This window comes from Larimichthys crocea, chromosome I (genome assembly GCF_000972845.2).
Source record: "Larimichthys crocea isolate SSNF chromosome I, L_crocea_2.0, whole genome shotgun sequence".
NCBI lineage: Eukaryota > Metazoa > Chordata > Actinopteri > Sciaenidae > Larimichthys > Larimichthys crocea.
Window position 1 is genome coordinate 6,068,090 of NC_040011.1, and position 13,625 is coordinate 6,081,714.

A 13,625-nucleotide genomic window follows, 5' to 3' on the forward strand; every position below is an offset into this window, starting at 1 on the left:
GTAGTTGGCGTGGCGTGGCGTCAACAACCTTATCTTGAATGTGGCCAAAACAAAAGAGATGGTCATGGATTTTAGGAGAATCAAGACTGACCTGAGCACAGTTTCCATCCAGGGTGTAGAGGTGAAGGTGGTGGAGGACTATAAATACTTAGGTGTGCACCGAGACAACAGGCTGGACTGGAGGTGTAACACTAAGGCTGTCTACAAGGGGCAGACTAGACTCTACTTCCTGAGGAAACTCAGGTCCTTCAATGTGTGCAGCAAGATGTTGCAGTCTGTTGTTGCAAGTTCCATCTTCTTTGCAGCCATCTGTTGGGGCAGCAGCAACACCAAGAAACTTGATAAACTGAGTAAGAAGGCTGGCTCTGTACACACACCTCCACAATCAACTGTAGTAACAGCTCATAGTATGCCATAACAGTCCAAGCAGTGTCATATCATTTTTTGTGCTAAGTAAAATACATTTTGATGCATCTATAATAACAGTGTGTGTATGTGTGTACAAGCTATATAGTACTGGTAGTACTGGCAACAGAATAATGATAGCTGCATTTGACACAGGGAAGGTTCTGCTATTGTTCTTTCTGCTATTGTGCTCATGGTGAAGAGTTGCTGGGTTAATGGATGGGTGGATGGCTCATGCAATATATTTTGCAAGAATCCTCTACAACTCATAACAGCAATACCTACAAACATGATCAGCAGAAATCAACAGTACATATGTGATTATACCTCATGCAACAAACATTCATCTTGTTTCCGAAAGTTTTTCAAAAATAATTTTCCCTCATATTACAATGGCCACTCCTCTCCTATGACCTGTTCTATAAGATGAAGGAAATACTTAAATCCATTTATTTTAAGCTTTTCATTCTCCCTCTCTGACAGGTGAGTCTCCTGCAGCAGAACCCCCCCCTTTCTTCATTTTACCTAGTATCTTGCACCTTTTAATTGGCTTGAGTATCCTATTTACATAATATGATACTATGATACTTTAATAATTTCTTCTATGTCGCCATATTCGCTGAATTTCCACCTACTCCCTCCTATGTTTACCCCTTATGCTACAAAATTGGCAAACTGCCCTAAACATTAAAGATGCAAATACAAAACCAATCACTGATAAACTATTGATTAACCAGAAAACTTCCTTGGGTGGGGAGCTTTTTTCATGCACTGAACATTGATGTCTTTATTTGCTATCAACTGCACATAGTATGTAAAACCATAATTTCAACAGGAAATGTAAAAATTATGTTTCTCGTGTTTCTCTTTATTGAGTAATCCGTCTCCAAACACCTTCCAGTCCTGTTATACTTTCATTTGGGCAACATTGTCTATAGATCCTGCAGGGTCCATTTTGTGCAGCAGAAAGTGTCCTTGCACCTGAGCGGCGCTTATCTCTGAGTGAGTGGCCAAGGCACGCTCTGCAAACCGCTCTGCTTCAGAGGCAGGCTGGTCTGGGTAGAACCGCTGGAACATCTGTGTAAGCTGCCAATGAGTGCAATTCCCAATGTACTGCTTCAGATCGACACGGCCGGGTCTGATCAGCGCTGCGTCTAACCTGTGGGCAAAGTTTACAAGCAAGACTGCCAGTTAATGTCATTGAAAATACTCATCAATGAAATATCAACCCCCCACACAGGTAGCCATGATCTAGGTTGTAATGTTTAAAATTATTTTTGGTCACAAGGGGGCAGCAGAACAAGCTGAAAACACAATCATGTTTTAACATTAATGTACAATAACCTAGTTGTTATAGCAAATGTGTTTCTTGTCTACACATCTAGCAGACACAGAGCAACATCAGCATTCACGTAAGTTCAATATATAGTCTCATTTTAGCTCTATTTTGGTTTCCATCAACTCTCTTCAACTGATCAATGCCCCACAGTGTTCACCTAATTTGTGTGTAGTCATTTGATTTTGGGCAGGTAGTCCTGAAAACTGTTGCTGTGGGCTGGAAACCTGGGTCTTGAGAGTGGTAATTATGGACTGGAAAACCAAAACAAGGTAGCAAAAAGCTTTGTAGAGCTGCGGGGAACTGGGAACTTTGTAGTTTTACTTTGCTGAATTTATAGTCTCTGTGGTATTTTCTATTTGGTTGCAGTTTTTATATGATATATAAAAGGTGGAGTATAGGGCTCATTCATGCTTATGCACTAAATTCTTTTTATAAATTCTCGTCCAACAGTACCTGTCAATGAAGTTTGTGGTCATAAAAACTATTCTGGCCTCAGATGACGCCACTCCATCCAGAGAATTAAGCAGGCCGCTAAAAGTCAGTCTTCCCATTCCCTGATAGGCCATAGGGTCTGGGACGCAAAAGACAAAAGGGATGTACAAGTTACCACAGTTGTTCATTCTACGTGTTCTGATCCACAAAAAAAATAAGCTAATGCATAAATGACGGGTTAATGTAACTAGAGGGACAAAAATGTAAAATCCTGGTCTTTCCCTGCTACTTACTCTCTGTGGGGAGCAGTTCTCGGCTGACAAACGCTGCATCTACGTCCTCCAGCAGTATGATGCTTTGCTGCGGTGCAACGCTCAAGAGGTGGTTCAGACGGTCATCTGAGAGGGATCGATCACTCAGGCTCATCAGACAGATGCTGTAGCCTAGCTCACCTGCCAACGCCGTTCTGAAATATGATGGGTCACAAAGATGTAGATAAAACTGCAACCAAGTATTCGACTAGTCTAAACAGGAAGGGTGTAAAAATCCAAAGTACTCTCACATAAAGCTGCTTTTTCCACACCCTGGAGGACCATACAGCAGATATCCTCTTCTGTAGGGGATGCCTGCATAGGCAAGAAAAAAAAGCATTAACATGGTTGTGCAGATTGACAATAACATAATACATTGAAAATCCTACAAAAAAAATTACACAACATTCCTGCTATTTTACATGTTTTAGTTTTAACTACAAATCATACACATATTACATCGTGCCATCCTACCACAACATACTACTGAATTCCAGCCAGCCACACACATGGCATCAGCTTCCAGATTTTTATTTTCTGTGTTTAATTAACATGTTTTTGCTTATTTTAATAGTGAAGGCTGAAAGACAGACACCGAGCTGAGCTTGTTGGGCTAGTGAGTAATATTAGCTGGTTGTTTTGTCTTGTGTTGTTGCACTTACTTCATGTTGTGTTGCTCTGAAACTGGGGGCACTAAATTGTAAAAATATTAATGTCAATATAAAAGTATGTTCCTGACTACTGATACTGCAGTTTTTAACAAGAACTGCTTTGAACATTTTTGCTAGGTTGATGCATTCAAGTGCAGGAAGGAAGTTTTTTTCTTAACACCGTCTTGTTCATGGTGGGAAATGTTGGTTTCTGTAAATAATATAACGAGTGTGGTCTAGATCTGGTCTCTATGTCAAGTGTTCTGAGCAAACTTCTGTTATAATTTGAGAACTGACATGCATGTGGGAAACTTCACTTGCATAAGACAAATCTATTGGGTAACAGTCCCCCGCTAATATTGACTGCACTAACAAGAAAGACTTCATAACAGATCCAGCTTGTAACAGGTAGCATAACCAGGTAATACAAAAATAACATTTATAGACAACTTCTACTGGACAACACCGAGCAGTGAGTTTGAGTCCTTTGCTGACACCTGGATCTTTTACCTCTGTCTGTGTACCACTTGGGGTTTCCGATGAACTCCTTCACATCATCTACGATCTTTTCGCCCACGCCTGCCTCCAGGACCACAGAGCTAAGCGGTCTGCGTCGCCGTGGAAACCCAAAGGGCCTCCACTCGCCACCCATGGCTGTGTACATCACTGTACGTCCCTCTTCCTGCTTCAGGGCCAATTCTCTTGCTGCAAAACATGATTGACAACTGTTTTGAATTACTTCTAAACTATGAAGAGATGCAGCTCAAGTCACACGTATCAGAGCACTCCTATGTTAAGCCTCTGTAAGATTTGTACATGTCAGGTATATACTGTAGACCTTTACCTTCTTGTAAGATGTTAAAGAAGATTTGTCTGTTTCTGCCTAAAGCAGTGAAAGTTACAGACTCCCATGGGGTTCCAGTGTGAAGGTCCACCATCTGCTTCTCTCTGGTCCTCTCCACTCTGATCCATGTCCTCCCATACCTGCAGACCACAACAGATGAGTTTGTAGTGTTATCTTTTTATTTTCATGCTTCTTAAACCTGACGTACAGCTTAATTGCTACAATGCTGATCTAGATTTAAAGAGGTTTATTTAGAGAACTCTTCTGACCAGATGATGTGGTTCCCAGGACTAGGGTGAAAGTCAAACTGCGTTTTAACCCGTCCACTCTCATGTGCCATGTAGGACGTCTCCACGCTCAGGTGCTGAGTGTGTCTGGCGTGCTTGGTGATCCAGCTCAGCAGCCAGTGGTAGCTCTTATCCCTGCTGGGCACCTCCAGTGTGATCATGTAGTGCCTGCGGAAGAAGACCATTCCCACCTGGGCACCTTTCCTTGCCACTGCCAACGCTGTCCCAACTCCAACTAGTCCAAACCCGGCCCCAAAGTATGGGTTGTCCTTCAGGCTGTCCAGAAAGTCTGATAGGGGCATGATGCTGGTTTCTGCACACTCAAATCAGACTATATATTTGTTCTAACACCAGACCTACGCACACAGTGTGCTTAGTCTGGGTGACAGTACAGACTCCTTGAATATGTATGACTTGCGTCAGTATGAACAGCTGCTGCCAAGCTGGGAATCTACACTGATAATAATAATAATATCCCACTGACGTGCCACCTTTGTCCTCATCTCATACCGCTGTCTTAGAGGCGTCGTTCATCCAGCCACAGTCTCCATGTGTGCGATGTGTGCAGGTGTTACAGTGAGAGAGGCGACCTCTACTACCCTGCCCTGTGTTTGACACATATCATTCCGACTGGTCGCAATGTCCACAAACGTTCGTTCCCCCTCCTCCCCTTTAGCGTTGAATCAATTTTCTCGCATTAGCTCACATTAATAACTGACCAATGTAAATGTTTTAGTGAATAATGTAGTTTGTGTATTTTACCGTAGACTGCGCGGACCGAAAGTGCGACACGTTTAATTACTAGCCGGAAGTGAGACTTGCGACCGGAGTCAACAAGAAGCTAACGTTAGCTCAGTTCGCGTTAACAACGATGTTAGCGGATGTTACTTGTTTATAAAATCATAAAAAGTTAAAATCTCTTTCAGCTGCTATGAGTTAATATGAAGTGAGAAGTCTCGGAGTAGCGGTGAAGCACGAAAGATGGAGTCTACGAGCTGGATGCTGTTAAACTGATGACTGTTGGTTTTCTGTTTTTCAGATGGAACTGACCTCGGAAACCGAGGCAGTAGGTTGAAATACTGTGTACCGTAAATTATGTATTTTTAGCTACAACGAGGTTTGTGTATGTTTGTTATTATAAGTCATTATTATAGACATGCAATGTGTTGTTTTTTTACTTTATTATGAAGTTAAATAGATAACAAATGTATTTAAATGTGTACTATATACAGCCCAGTAACAGCTATCACCTATGTGAATAATAGCTGTGTTATGTCTATATGTGCAAATGTGTGTAATGCTTCATTTAAATCTGTCACTAAGTGCTGTGCTCTGTTTCCTCAGACACAATGGAGTCAGTGGAACCTCATCGATGTGAAAAATGTGGACAGAGTTTCACAGACAGTGGCTCGTTCGCCTCTCACCCCTGTCCGGATAAGTCATTAAGTAAAAAACAGCTGGCAAACTACAAGTGTTCTCTATGCAACAAGGCTTTTTTCAAGCCTGGTGTCCTGAAACGCCACTTTAAAAGCATCCACAGTGGATGTGAACCTAAAGTGAGCCTGTTTCCCTGCACCGAGCAAGGCTGCCAGTTCAGCAGCACAGAGCGTCAGGAATATCAAGCCCACTTGGTGTCCACACATGGTCTCACTCTTATTCCCTGCACCCACCAGTCCTGCAAAGTGTCATTCCCCACACAGGATGACATGGAGAGACATTTGCGGGGCCACATGCCCTTTGGCTGCTTTCATTGTCAGTTTGTCTGTCAAAATGTAAAAGACTTGGGAGGTCACCTCTTGGAGCACAAACATCTGCAAACTCCTGCCCAAGGTAAACAGACACAGTAAGGAGTTGGTGTTTCGTTACACAAATGCAGAATTTTTTTTTATTCAAACCTGTGCTCAGGCTGATTATAAGAAAATTTATTAAAGTTTTGGCACGTTTGTTCACAGGGGACAAGACTGCAGCCACAGCTGCATGCAGCGACCAGCCTCGGGCATCTGGCAGGCCAAAAAGAAAACTGATATCCAACCCAGATAATGCATCATCATTACCAGAGGACAGGAACGAGGAACAGCCTGAGAGGCAAAGGCACAATGTTAAAAGAGTGAGAAGGGTAATGGGAAGAGACAAACCTTCAGTGGGCAACGCTGCACTACTGCCATCCAAAGGTACGCTATTCATCTTAGTAGATTAAACTGAGTAATGAAATAATAAAGCTTATGTGACACAAATATGAGAGATGTGTAAACATCATGTGAACAGTACACCCATATTTGTTTGCTGAACATTTTATTCCAAAGAAGAAAATAGTTATTAACGTAACAGCTTGCCCTCTTCTGGGAAGGCTTTCCTCAACATTCTTGAATCTGGTTGCAGGAGTTTACTCCCATTAAGCCACAAGAGCATTAGTGAGGTTTAGCACTCATGTAGGGTAATGAGGTCTGGCTTGCAGTCAGAGTTCCATTTAACCACAAAGATGTTAACTGGGATTGATGTCTCTGTGTAGGCTAGTCAAGACTTCCACACCAAACTAGGAAAACTGTAAACAGGAATTTATCCTCCTTAAAATGTTGCTATAAAGTTGGAACAACACTTTTGTCTAAATTATCATTGTATGCTGTCACGTTCACATTTCCCTTGATCAGAACTGAGAGACTTTGACTAAAATATAAAAATTAGCTACATGCCATTGGCTCTCCTCCGACAGACTTAACAGTCGGAACACTTAGTTCACTCGGTACTGTCCTCCTGGCTATGGTGCCAGGTAGTGAAACATGATTGATCGCTCCAGAGCATTTTTTCCAGTGGAGGTTGCATGACTGTATGCTTGATTTAATGCACTTTTTAGTGATGGATGTGGCTGAAACAGCCAAAGCCACTGTTAAGGAGAAATTTTCCATATACATAAAATGGTATATAATCAATATTTTCATAATGACTATGTATCAAAACACTGCTAAGAATCAAACAACAGCTAGACTCGGTTAGAAATTAGATGGTGAGCTAAATTAGTTAAATATTTCTCTGCAAAAACAGAGATAGAAGAGTGAAAATGGGACTTTCAAATTAATAGTAATGTTTCTCCATCACTGCATAGTTAAACAGAGGCATACAGATGCATAGATAAAGAATTTATCTAAACTGTACTGAGACAAGATAGTCATAGAGTAGCAATAAAAAGTTAAATCCAAAAATTGCATTTGCAGAAACAAAATTGGGTTGTGGGTGAAGTGACTTGTCTCATTGGATTGTACTTGTTGCAACAAGAATGTATGAAGTATGTGTTTTATAGTATAATGCAAGACAGTAATACAAAAGGTAACATTTGGCAGTGTAACAGGTCATTTCACAGCAGACATTTTGTCAGGTCACAGTAGGAAAGGAAAGGTATTGTGTCACCATAAGCCAGCTTGCAATACACCAGGATCCTCAAATTGAAGCAGCTAAATGGAGTAAAGACATTATTAATGTCAGTGTCAATGGAAAATATGTGTATCACAAACTTCATGTTCCAAATTAATTTCATTATGTTCTTTTCCATTAGAGTACCTTGCAGAGGGATCAGAGCACATCTTTCGCACCCACACCTGCCCCAAATGTCGGCGCTGCTTCAAGATGCGCTCCCACCTTCAGGAGCACCTCCATTTGCATTTTCCTGACCCCAGCCTCCAATGTCCCACCTGCAAGCGTTACTTCACCAGCAAGAGTAAGCTACGCATACATAGACTCCGTGAGGCAGGTGAAAAGGTTCACCAATGCCACTTGTGTGAGTACTCTGCCGTGGAACAGAATGCAATCCGCCGCCATCTTGTCAGCATACATCCCGAAGAGGCAGATAATAACGTAAACAGTCATAGCTATCCTTGTCCAACCTGTGGTCAGAATTTTCGCCAAAGTAGATCACTTAAGGCTCACATCAAGACGCACAACATTTTGTCAGACAGCAAGCCACTGGGATGCTTTCAAGAGGGTTGTTCTTTCCAGACATCTTTGCGCAAAGAACTTTTTCGACACACTGCCGAAGTGCATGGGGTCAAGGCTTTAGAGTGTCGTCATCATGCCTGCGGTGCAATCTTTCGAAGTGAGACGGACATGGAGGCTCATTATCGAACACACCTTGCCTACCACTGCTCACAGTGTGATTTTTCTTGCTCCAATAAGACCATTTTCCTCCAGCACAAGCGGCATGGTCACCCAGGAAGTGACAAGCTTTGCTGTGACTTTTGCTCCTTTGTCACATTTAACCCTGTGGAGTTTGAGCACCACCTTGGACATTTGCACGCCAATGAGAAGATCCATCGCTGCTCTCAGTGCAGCTACGTGACCTCACATAAACGGGGCTTGAAGCGACACATGCTGATGCACAGTGGTGAGGAAGGAAGAGATATCATCTGATCTCTCTTGTTAAAGCTAATACTTTTGGCAAGAATCTTCTGATTTGGTCTGTCTTTCTGTTATAGGTGAGAAGCCGCACAAATGTAGCCTGTGTGACTTCAGGTGCCGAGATGAGTCCTACCTCTCTAAACATATGCTCACTCACTCAGACGACAAGAACTTCATGTGCGCTGAGTGTGGATACGTAACTAAATGGAAACACTATCTGAATGTCCATATGAGGAAACATGCTGGAGACCTCAGGTAGATAGATACAGCACCCTTGCCCCTTTCTCAAGGCACCCCAGGGTGCCACAGCACTGATCTACTCTTTACGTCTATTTTTTTGCAGAACTTATCTCTCTACTACTCTACTATATATGATTTGGGGAAGTGTGTGCAATATTCCGAATGTGATTGTTGTTATGACTAAACTTCCCATCTTCTCTTCCTAGGTATCAGTGTGATCAGTGCCCCTATCGCTGTCACCGCATGGACCAGCTGAATAGCCACAAATTACGACATCAGGCCAAATCATTCATGTGTGAGGTCTGTGCTTATGCATGCAAACGCAAATATGAGCTTCGCAATCACATGTTGGCCAAACATTCAGGAGAGGACAAACAGCCATCTGTCTATAAGTGCAAATACTGCACATATACTACCTGCTACAGACAGGCCCTTCAGAACCATGAGAACTGCAAACATACAAAGCTTAAAGAGTTTCGGTGCGCCCTCTGCTTTTATTCCTCTTTCAGTAGCATCAGCCTTTTCCTGCACAAGAAGAAAACTCATGGATATGTACCAGGGGACAAAGCATGGCTAGAGAATTACGCTGCAAAGGAGAAGGAGAGGAACTCCACTGAGTTCTTGCAGGACTTTTACAATATGCCCTCAACAGCTCACGGGCAGTTTGAACAATCAACTTCTGAAGGACCTCCACCATCTCAAAGAGAACAGTCTGATCTTCCTGGCTCAGAATATGACAGTGCCAGCAAAAAAGCTGATTCACAAACTGTTGACTCTGTGGGTGTTTTTGATGTTGCTTCACAAGAGGTTGTTAATGAAGGTATTTCTGATAGTTCTCCATCTGTAAACAGTCCTGAGGAGTACTGTACTCTTGTTTTAACAACACTATCAACCACTGACTATCAGACCCCCTCTGTGCAAAACGAGGAAGAAAATTGTGCAAATCAAACTCCAAGCACACCTAATTTAAACTGTAATGGCTCTGACCCCTCACAAGAGAAAGCACACTTCTCTACATCTTCATCAGAGCAAGACGATGTAGCTATGGCGGATGCCGATTGTGAACAGAGTGACTTAGATGACAACTATGAGCCTCTGACTAATACAAGTCAACCATTTGAGGCCGAGGAGTGTCAAACTCAAGCATCTGAGGGGAAGAATGATGGTGGCACTACTGATGCCACTTTTCCATCTGGGCAAAATCAGCCATTAGAATCTGAGCTCCGTCTGAAAGCTATGAAGAAGCATGACAAGGACCAAGCAGAAGCCATGGTTTTGGAGGGACGAGTGCAAATGCTTGTGGTGCCAACTAAAGAGATTTATCGTTGTGACAAGTGCTGTTATGTAACCAGTAAGGAGACCGCTTTAAAATACCACTGCCAGACTTTGTGCCATGGCAGGATAAAGGAATACAAGTGCCATGCCTGTGGTGGACAGTTCAAACAGAAGCGAGGGCTTGATAGTCATCTTGCAAAGAAGTGCCCTGCACTTCCACGGAAAACAAGGATATTTGTGGGCATTTCAAATCCATGTTTGGCTACAGAGGACTCTACTGTTGGACAGGAAGGATCCACACTACTGGATGAGGGAACACATTCTGATCAGAAAGAGCTTCTTTCTTCACATAAGAGGATTTGCACAGATTTAAATGATCAGGAATTTCACCAGCAAGAAGTGGAAGTATGTACATCTCAATTAACAAACTGTAAACATGTTGATCCTAATGCTGTTACATCCAGTGAATCAGAACACGAGCTAAACAAGATTCAGACAAAAAATCTTTTAAAAGGTAAAAGTTCAAAAAAGGAACTACTTTCCAATAACAACCAAAGAAAAGTTCCACTGCAGTCCCTTTACACGAAAAAAGATGGAAAATTCAAATGCAAATGTTGCAATTTTTTATCAGTTAAACTTGCAACAGTTGAACGCCATCTCTCAACCTGCAGGAAAAGAGACAATCAGATCATTTCAGAAGAGAATGATGCGTCTGGTAACAAGTCAGTCAAAGAAAAAGAGGGCTTGGTGGAAGAGCACAATGAAAAAAGTGGGAAAGCTTCTGACAAACCTCAGCTTTTCTCTTGTCCAGGCTGTTCATTTAAGTGCAATCAGAAGAGGGCATTAGACAGTCATGAAAAGAGAGGCTGCTCAAAGCCAGGTGATGTCCAGTGCACCATGTGTTCATTTGTAGCCAAAACTAAAATGTCTTTGACTCGTCACATTCTGTATGTCCATAACAAGAAAAAGTCTGGTGTTGCTAAACCTAAACAGTTGCATTGCCAGCACTGTACTTTCACCTGTAAACAAGAACGATGCATGACCCAACATCTTGCACTCAAACACAAAGGAGCGCGACCTCACCATTGTCAATATTGCCCTTTTAGCACCACAAGGCGCTATCGCTTGGAAGAGCATGAGTCTCTACACACAGGAATCGGTCGTCACAGCTGCGATATGTGCGAAAAGACCTTTGGGGCTGTGACCAAATTGCGTCAGCACAAGATTCGCATCCACGACAAACAACCTACACACTTCTGCTCACTCTGTGACTTCAGTGGTTACACGCTTGATGATGTAAGACGGCACAATCTCAGATGCCACACAGGTGTGTTACACCATGCTTGCACTCATTGTGATGCTCAGTTTAGTTCAGAAGTTGCACTAAGAAACCACTGTAAACGTGTGCACCAGCTCCAGGCCTGTTTCTCATGTAAGCAGTGCGACTACACATGTAGCAACGAAGTAACACTGAAGACCCATCAAGAGAGCAAGCACCCTCAGGTGAAGTGCACCACCTGCCAGGAGTCTTTTAAGACAAAGGAAAGCCTTGCAATTCATCAGAGAACTCACCTGGCACACCAGTGTCAACTGTGCTCCTTTGCTACCAAAACAAGGCAGCTATTAGCGCAACACCTTCTGAATGAACATGAGGAGGGATCCACCAAGGACAAGCCTCTAAAGTGTAGCACCTGTCAGTTTGCTTGTAGGCATCAGCTGGTTTTAGAGCAGCACCTACGTTCACATGGAGGCAAGCGGCTGTACAAATGCACAGACTGCAAGTATTCAACCCGAAACAAGCAGAAGATCACATGGCACATTCGCATACACACTGGGGAAAAGCCTTACAGCTGTGAACAGTGCAGTTACACCTGCACTGATCCATCTAGGTTGAAGGTAAGATCAAACTATATCTCTCCATCCAATATGAAGCTACAACCAGGGGATGCTTAGCTTAGCATAAAGACTGAAAATGTTTCTTGTTGGTGTACAAAAGCTGAGGTGTCATAGCAACATGTTGTAGTTTTATTGGGGGTAGTGTGCCTGGAAGTTACTGTTACTGTGCCCAGCACATAGATGCCGTAAAAACACAACATGTTGCTTTAACACTTGGTAGACGTATTTTGTTACCCATGGAAAGAGCTTGACAGGCTGTTTTCCCCTTTTCCTTTTGTCTTTATGCCAAGCTAAGCTAACCAGCTGCTTGCAGTAGTGGACAGACAATAAAGTGGTATCAACTATCTAGTTGCCAGCAAGGAACACTTTTGGTTAACATGAATAAATGGAAGAACCAATAATGACTGAATAAGAGTTACAGAGTCATTATTACCATGTAACTGTTAATATAATAAAGTAATGTAAAGACTCTAAAAAATAAATGTTATTTTTCTCTTGTTTTATAATTTAATTTTTAGCTTCACATGAGGGTTCACCAGGATGAGAAGAAGTACCTGTGTCCACAGTGTGGCTACAAATGCAAGTGGGCGACTCAGCTGAAGTACCACATGACTAAGCACACAGGTATCAACGAGACGTAAATGTTGCCAATTATTTTCTGGAACTTAATAAGATTAGAGAACAGCTTGAACAATGATTTTGTGGTATTATGTGATGTAGTGTACTTTATTAAGGCTCAGCCTTTCCAGTATTAGAATGTGTTAGAGTTTTATACTGCTGGGAAAAACAACAACAATTTGTCCTTTGCAGGAGACAAGCCATATGCCTGCGATGAGTGTGACTACCGGACTAACAGAGCAGATGCTCTCCGTGCCCACCGGGATACGCAGCACTGTGACATGCGCCCTTATGTCTGCGAGAAATGCGGTAAAGCCTTCAAGACCAGTTTTATACTGAAGACCCACCAGCGTCAACACAGTGATGATCGGCCATACACATGTGGCTTGTGCCAAAAGGCCTTCAGATGGCCGGCAGGTCTCAGACATCACTACCTCTCACACACCAAGCAGCAGCCTTTCTGCTGTCGCCACTGCTCCTACAGGGCCAAACAGAAGTTCCAGGTGGTCAAGCATTTGCAGAGGCACCATCCAGATATGTCAATGGAGCAGGGGGTGGTGAGGGACTCTGAGGCAGTAAGCCTGACCCTGAAGGAGGCTTTAGAGGGGACACTGGATGAGAGAGCAGCAGAAGTGGAGGAGGAGGAAAGGGTAGCAGATGAAGAAGTAGCTGAAGAGGTTGTGTAAATAGGGGAAAAGGGCGAAACAATATCCTGAAGTAAGGGTAGAATAGATGCATTGGCCAGTTCACATTGTATAACCCTGTTTCCAAAAAAGTTGGGACAGGGTCATGTTTACCACCTGTTCATCACCTCTTCTTTTAACAACACTCGAGTCTGGAAAAGTCTGGAAACTGAGGAGCCTTTGCTGTAGTTTATATTTGACCACTTTGCTCTATTGTGCTGTAAAAGGCTAATCAGAACGCATTACATGTGAAAGGGTA

The 13,625-nt window shown here is 42.8% G+C and overlaps 2 protein-coding genes across 2 annotated transcripts; one reads left to right on the forward strand and one right to left on the reverse strand.

The window, feature by feature from the left end:
• Positions 1-1,252: 1,252 nt before the first annotated feature.
• bcs1l (BC1 (ubiquinol-cytochrome c reductase) synthesis-like) lies at positions 1,253-4,912 on the reverse strand. Its single transcript, XM_019268627.2, has 7 exons — positions 4,251-4,912; positions 3,982-4,121; positions 3,648-3,842; positions 2,739-2,802; positions 2,470-2,642; positions 2,198-2,315; positions 1,253-1,564 (listed from the first exon to the last, which is right to left on the reverse strand). The coding sequence occupies exons 1-7, from the start codon at positions 4,568-4,570 to the stop codon at positions 1,312-1,314; spliced, it is 1,263 nt and encodes a 420-aa protein (XP_019124172.1). The 5' UTR covers positions 4,571-4,912; the 3' UTR covers positions 1,253-1,311.
• A 132-nt stretch (positions 4,913-5,044) lies between these two features.
• znf142 (zinc finger protein 142) lies at positions 5,045-13,618 on the forward strand. Its single transcript, XM_010751951.3, has 9 exons — positions 5,045-5,141; positions 5,308-5,385; positions 5,613-6,098; positions 6,221-6,439; positions 7,816-8,640; positions 8,732-8,909; positions 9,101-12,065; positions 12,584-12,689; positions 12,876-13,618. Exons 3-9 carry the CDS (start codon positions 5,618-5,620, stop codon positions 13,367-13,369), a joined length of 5,268 nt encoding a protein of 1,755 aa, XP_010750253.2. The 5' UTR covers positions 5,045-5,141; positions 5,308-5,385; positions 5,613-5,617; the 3' UTR covers positions 13,370-13,618.
• Positions 13,619-13,625: the final 7 nt, after the last annotated feature.